This window comes from Penaeus chinensis, chromosome 39 (assembly GCF_019202785.1).
Source record: "Penaeus chinensis breed Huanghai No. 1 chromosome 39, ASM1920278v2, whole genome shotgun sequence".
In the NCBI taxonomy this organism is placed as follows: domain Eukaryota; kingdom Metazoa; phylum Arthropoda; class Malacostraca; order Decapoda; family Penaeidae; genus Penaeus; species Penaeus chinensis.
In genome coordinates, this window is record NC_061857.1 from 14,880,237 (window position 1) to 14,887,494 (window position 7,258).

The window sequence follows — 7,258 nt, forward strand, 5'->3', positions numbered from 1 at the left end:
GAGTTTTGAAGTGGACCCATAGGGTAGCCACTACCAGCCTATGGTCAGTGCCACAGAACTCGGTATTCCAGTAAACCCTGCAGTTCTGGAGGATCCTTCAGCGAGTGCTGGCAAGAATGTGGTCGATCTCCTTGGCCACAGTACCCATATTGCTATACCATGTCCACCAATGTGGGTTGGAGTGCTGATAACAGGATCCAGAAATCCTCATTCTCTGGGACCTATCAAAACTCGGAGAAGGAGACTGTTCTCACTGCTGGGATCTGTTCCCAAGCCATGGGGGCCGACAGACAACTCGTAGCCCGCTCGATCACAGCCGGATACCGAATTAAAGTCACCCAGAACAATGCGAATGTCTCGCTGGGGGCAATTATCTGCCATGTGAATTTGGCGTAGAACGAGATTGCAAACATCGGTAGGAGCGTACACCGCAATAAGAGACATGAAGCCAAAAGCATTCATCAGTCTCAATGCCATAATATGCTCCTCAACTACCGAGGGTTGGAGTCGGCTGGAGATAGCTATGGCTACTTCCTGGAGACGGTGACCATCGCCGCGGCCCGACCAGTTGTAGGTGTACCCACCCTTACTGTTGCCAGGCCTTCTCACCTCCGAGAGGGCAGCCACCTCAACTCCCAACCGCTCCAAATCCCTCGATAGCAGAGGTAACCACTCGTCCTGCCGAAAGGACCAGATGTTCTAAGCGCTTACCCGGAGAGCACGCCTGAGGTTAAGCCTCGGGCGGTCGCTCCAGGGGGACGCCACCTCTGCCAACCCCAAATAAAGGGGGGTCGGCAAGCTGTGGGGGCCCAACATTCGCCTATGGGGTTCCCTAGGGCTTTGCCCCACAGACCTCATGCTGGGTTGGCCCCTGCTGAGGCGTAGGCGGGACGAGTGTTTCTCATTCCCATCCTGCGTCCCAACATTTGCCCTCCCAACGGGAACTACAGCCCACCTTGTTTGCTTGGTGGGAGGGACAGTGTGTGTGTGTGTGTGTGTGTGTGTGTGTGTGTGTGTGTGTGTGTGTGTGTGTGTGTGTGTGTGTGTGTGTGTGTGTGTGTGTGCATATATATACATATATACAGATATACATATATATAGATACAAATATATATATATATATATATATATATGTATATATATATGTATATATATGTATACATATGTGTATATATATATATATGTATATATATATGTGTCTATATATATAAATATATGTGTGTGTATGTATATATTGTTGCACTGCAGGAGACGCGCTTTGCAGAGGCAGCTAGCCTGCGCGAGAAAGACTATACCTTCTATTGGCATGGTAAGCCAAAAGATGAAAGAAGGGAACATGGTGTCGGCTTTGCTGTGAAGAATAGTCTGTTGAAAATGATTGAACCTCCAACAAACGGCTCTGAACGTATTCTCACAATGAGACTCAACACCACCACTTGCCCTGTGACACTCATCAGTGTCTATGCGCCAACTCTCATGGCCTCTTCTGACACAAAAGATGAGTTTTATGAAAATCTCTGTGCCACCCTTCTGAAAGTTCCTCCAAAAGACCAAGTTATTCTACTTGGCGATTTCAATGCCCGTGTTGGTAGTGACTACGAGGCTTGGCCTTCTTGTTTAGGCAAACTCAATGTTGGCAAAGTTAATGAAAATGGTCAGAGACTTCTTGAATTTTGCACGCGTTTCAATCTTTGCGTTGCTAACTCATTCTTTCAGACTAAACCTCAGAATAAAGTTTCTTGGAGACATCCACGCAGCAAGCATTGGCATCAGCTTGATCTTGTGCTTGTTCGTAGATCAAACCTCAATTCCATCAAAGTTGTTCGTTCTTATCACAGTGCTGACTGTGATACTGATCATTTGCTTGTTTGTTGCAAAGTTAAGCTCTTTCCAAAAAAGATGTTCTTTTCTAAGGCTAAGGGAAAACCTCGTCTGAACACTGCAAACATGCAGGATCCTGTGCTTGTGTCACAATTTACAAACCTTTTTGAAAAGGAACATTCAATCATAGAGTCAGATCCAGCTGAAAAGCGATGGCAGTCTTTGAAATCTTTGAAGTCTTCTGACTGGTTTGAGACAAAGTCTAAGATACTTAATCCTGTTATTGTGAAAAAGAGGCAAATGCAGTGCGAGTACAACAAGCACCCCAGTAGAGAAAATCTGCACAAGCTCCGGCAAGCCAGAAATGAGGCCAAGCAGATGGTCAGGCGTTGCGCCAATGACTACTGGATGGAGCTGAGTCAGCGCATTGAAAATGCCTCTGCTACAGGTAATATCAGAGCCATGTATGAGGGCATTAAGACTGCAACAGGGCCTACTCAGATCAAATCTGCCCCCTTGAAATCCTCCTCTGGAGAACTTATTGTGGACAAGGGTAAGCAGATGGATCGCTGGAAAGAGCATTATTCTGCCCTATACTCTAGGCAGAGCACTGTTTCTGAGTCCGCACTTGCTGCGATGGAGCAACTTAGTGTTTTACATGAGCTTGATGAGATGCCTACAATCTCTGAGCCGAGTAAAGCTATTGACCAGCTTGCCCCTGGTAAAGCTCCAGGAAGTGATGAGATACCTCCTGATTTAATCAAACAGTGTCAGACAGTCCTTCTTAAACCTATTTATGATCTTCTTTGTTGTTGCTGGGCAGAAGGTGAAGTGCCACAAGACATGAGTGATACTAAGATAGTTACTCTCTACAAGAATAAAGGTGAACGGAGTGACTGCAACAATTACAGGGGCATATCTCTCCTTAGTATAGTGGGCAAGGTATATGCAAGAGTTCTTCTTGTCAGGTTACAAAAGCTTGCTGAGCGTGTCTATCCTGAATCTCAGTGTGGTTTCAGGGCAGGCCGATCAACTATTGACATGATCTTTGCATTGAGACAGCTTCAGGAGAAATGCAGGGAGCAAAATATGCCATTATTTCTTGCTTTTGTCGATCTGACTAAAGCGTTTGACACAGTTAGTCGTGAGGGACTGTACTTGGCGCTTTCTAAAATTGGCTGCCCTCCAAAGCTCCTTTGTTTAGTTAGATCCTTCCACCAGAACATGAAAGGGACAGTGCAGTTTGATGGAAATTTGTCTGAGCCTTTTGACATACGCAACGGCGTGAAGCAAGGTTGCGTCCTCGCCCCAACCCTCTTTGGGATCTTTTTCTCAATGGTCCTTAAACACGCTTTTGGTGATGTGAAAGAGGGTATCTTCCTTAGGACTCGGTCCGATGGGCGGCTTTTCAACCTTGCTAGACTCAGAGCAAAAACCAAAGTAAGAGAGGCTATGATCAGAGACATGATATTTGCTGATGATGCTGGCATTGCCACTCACACAGAAGAGGAGCTCCAACTTTTGATGGACCGCCTCTCCATAGCTTGTAAAGAATTTGGCCTGATCATTAGCCTCCCAAAGACCAAAATTCTGTCTCAGGGCTCATCCATTAAGCCTTCAATCCAAATTGACAACTATGAGCTAGGTGTCGTTGAGGATTTTACGTACCTAGGCTCTAGCATCTCTGAATCTCTTTCATTAGACTCAGAGATTAACAAGAGGATAGGCAAAGCTGCAGGTACCCTGTCAAAGCTAACTGACAGAGTGTGGGAGAACTGCATATTGAAAGTCAGCACAAAAATGTTAGTCTACAGTGCATGTATATTAAGCACTTTGCTCTATGGCAGCGAGACTTGGACACCCTATGCTAGACAAGAAGAGCGTCTTCAGATATTCCATCTGAGAAACCTGCGTTTCATCCTTGGCATCAAGTGGGAAGAAAGGAAGACAAATGTTGCGGTGCTTGAAATAGCTGGCCTTCCTTCCATTTACACACTGCTTAGGCAGCGTCGACTGAGATGGCTGGGTCATGTCCACAGAATGGATGATGGCAGAATCCCTAAAGACTTGCTCTATGGAGAGCTTGTGGAAGGGGAGAGAGTCAGAGGGCGCCCCCTACTCCGGTATAGAGATGTCTGCAAGAGAGATATGAAAGCCCTGGACATTGACGTGGCATCTTGGGAGACAATTGCCGCTAACAGGGATGCTTGGAAGCTAACCCTGAAACGTCAGCTTCCTAAAGGGGAAAGTAGATGGAAGGCATATGTCGCTGAAAAACTTGCAAGAAGAAAGGCAAAAGCAGGCGAGCATCTGCAACTACCTTCCGCCTTCATTTGTCCAAACTGCGGCAGAGATTGCAAGGCTCGCATTGGCCTTCTCAGCCACAGCAAGAAATGTTCCCACTAAGCTTGTTCTTTCTGTTAATTCTATGCTGCTTCTACATATGTTATCTCTATGCAAACATTGTTTTATCTTTATTTTATAAATTTGTACGCCGCGCACGCTGCGTACTGCCATGTGAGGAAAAATGTTTATTTTCTATATATTTTTGTTTTAACTATGTCGAGCACTACCCATAGTCAGACATGACTTCAGGGGGCCTACTACTACTATATATATATATATATATATATATATATATATGTGTGTGTGTGTGTGTGTGTGTGTGTATGTGTGTGTGTGTGTGTGTATATATGATTATATATACATATACATGTGTGTGTGTGTGTGAGTGTGTGTGTGTGTGTGTGTGTATATATGTATGTGTGTGTGTGTGTGTGTATGTGTGTGTGTGTGTGTGTATATATGATTATATATATATATATATATATATATATATATATATATATACATGTGTGTGTGTGTGTGTGTGTGTATATATGATTATATATATATATATATATATATATATATACATGTGTGTGTGTGTGTGTGTGTGAGTGTGTGTGTGTGTGTATATATATATATGTATACACACATACACACATATATATATATTGTGTGTGCGTGTGTGTATCCGTGCGTATGTGTGTGTGTGTGTTTGTAGATAAATATATGCATATATATATATATATATATATATATATATATATATATATATATATATATATATATATATATTGCATGTGTGTGTGTGTGTGCATATATATATATATATATATATATATATATATATATATATATATATATATATATACATATATACATATATATACATATATATGTATATATGTATATATATATATGTATATGTTGTATGTGTGTGTATGTGTGTGTGTGTGTGAATGTCTCTCTCTCTCTCTCTCTCTCTCTCTCTATATATATATATATATATATATATATATATATATATATATGTGTGTGTGTGTGTGTGTGTTTGTGTGTGTATGCATATATATACATATATTATATAGATAGAGAGAGAGAGAGAGATAGGTAGATAGATAGATATGTGTATGTGTGTGTGTTTGTGTGTGTGTGTGCGTGTTTGTATGTGTGTGTGTGTGTGTGTGTGTGTTCTCATACAGTAGTGTGAGTTTGCATAAAAGAAAAACGAAAGGTTCGTTTTCTTTTCTTCTTCCCAAAGCTCCTTGTTATGTCGATCATAACACGACACATCGAAAATAATGACCAATAAGATTTAATTCACACACGAAATCTTTCTGTTCAACTCATTTTTCCTTATTCAGCAAAGGCAAGCATCAAGCAAAATGTTAGCGTCCTCCATTTGCTGTGATTCCCTTTAGTTTCTGTTTCATCTTTTGAATTGCAAAAGACTCGGGTTTTGAGTATAATCATGATGTCTGCTCTATCTATCTTAAGTCTATTAGTTGCCTTAGCCTTTTATATCTTGACTTCACTGATATCTACTATTTTATCTCCCTTGATATCCTAAAAAGCGATGTCTTCCCTTTTGAAGAAAATACATGTTTTTTTTTTTCTAAAAATATAATTACACACCTCTTTGGATATCATACGAGGTGGCATAAACGGCTGTTACATGATACATGAGATACTGTACTGAACAAGTGTCCGCTTATATTTCCATATTTTCTACACCATAGTTTGTATTACGTACTGCAACCATCCTTATATTCAAACCTATTTCTTGTAGCCACACCATTACATAATCTTATTCTTGTCTTTTGCGATCCCACAGATCAGTATCGCCGGTGTAAACTGGTCATAATACACCTCAGCTTTTAGGTCTTATCAGATTTATCAGGCAGCTTGTGGAGGACGACTTAATAACTCTTGGGATCCTACAGTAAGGAGAGGTGTTACATAGCATGTGTTACTGAAGTGATCATGCTTAGTTTTCTGTCAGTCTGCCACCTGGGCTTGCGTAGCACTAGCCCTAAGTCTTGATATTCTAAAAAAAAAAAAGAAAAAAAAAAAAAAATACTATGCCTTCTGTGTTTAGATGTTGCAAGTATGCAGTAATCCATTGATTTCCAACCTCCGGGACACGAAGTTCACCTGGCGCGGAAGAGGGAGGGGGTAGTGCGAAAGCTAGATAAAGAGGGAAATTATATGTGAAAACTATTTATTATGATGGAATTTGAAGAACAAGCGCAGCCACCACACCAGTAAGCGTAATTACACATATTTTTTCTGTGATATTTATTGGCATGTGCCGACTATGCCAGTAGAATACAGTATTTGAGGACGGGAACGTGTCCTTCAGTGAGGGGCGAGAATTGGAAGTGGTTAGAACCCGCTGCATTAGTGTAACATTCACATACGTTGTTCAGAATATCAAATTGATTGTTAATATTAATAACAATTATAACAGTATAACTGTGGTTCAGTGTTTTTAATCGCCACCTGCTAAGAAAAGATAGGCAAAGAACAACAGAAAAAAATATTTAATAGCGATAATTCCAACACGAGATGAACAAATAGAGCTTTGGTAGTTAAATATGGGTTGCAAATTCCGTAGGTTTTTCCACTCACAACACTTCTGTAATGACTTAACCCCTTGCCGACGGATACGACAGGTAGACACGTGCTTTGCCCACTGTTAGTACTTGTTTGATTGTTTATACACATAGATGGCTATACTTGTACTAAGTCACCAATGAGCCAGTTAGGAGTACTGCCCGTCTCGCCCGTTCACCCTTTTCTTTGATTTACGAAATATTTTACATTATCTTATTTTGCTGTTACTAATATTAAAAAACATTATAATAATTATAATGTTTATAATAAAAATAACACCATCGATATCCATAGCACTAGTAAAAAACACGTTTTTCCCGCCAATTCAAATCACGTATGGTCACAAGGTCTACTAATTGACTCCTTTGTGGCTAAGCACTAGCAGAGCCATCTATGAGCAGACATTTCACAAAAAAAATAGATAATGGGCACAGCATATTCCCCATTTTTTGTTCATTTTCCCCGACGGCATTGGGTTAAAATGGTGAGGACACAT

At 41.0% G+C, this 7,258-nt stretch overlaps 1 protein-coding gene across 1 annotated transcript in view; it reads left to right on the top strand.

The window, feature by feature from the left end:
• The first annotated feature begins 1,374 nt into the window (after positions 1-1,374).
• The window catches only part of LOC125046469, a 12,521-nt gene continuing 6,637 nt past the window's right edge, over positions 1,375-7,258 (top strand). Inside the window, exons 1-2 of the mRNA XM_047644247.1 lie at positions 1,375-2,830; positions 3,524-3,752. Of these exons, the coding sequence (XP_047500203.1) occupies positions 1,375-2,830; positions 3,524-3,752 (1,685 nt within the window). The remainder of the gene's footprint in view (positions 2,831-3,523; positions 3,753-7,258) is intronic.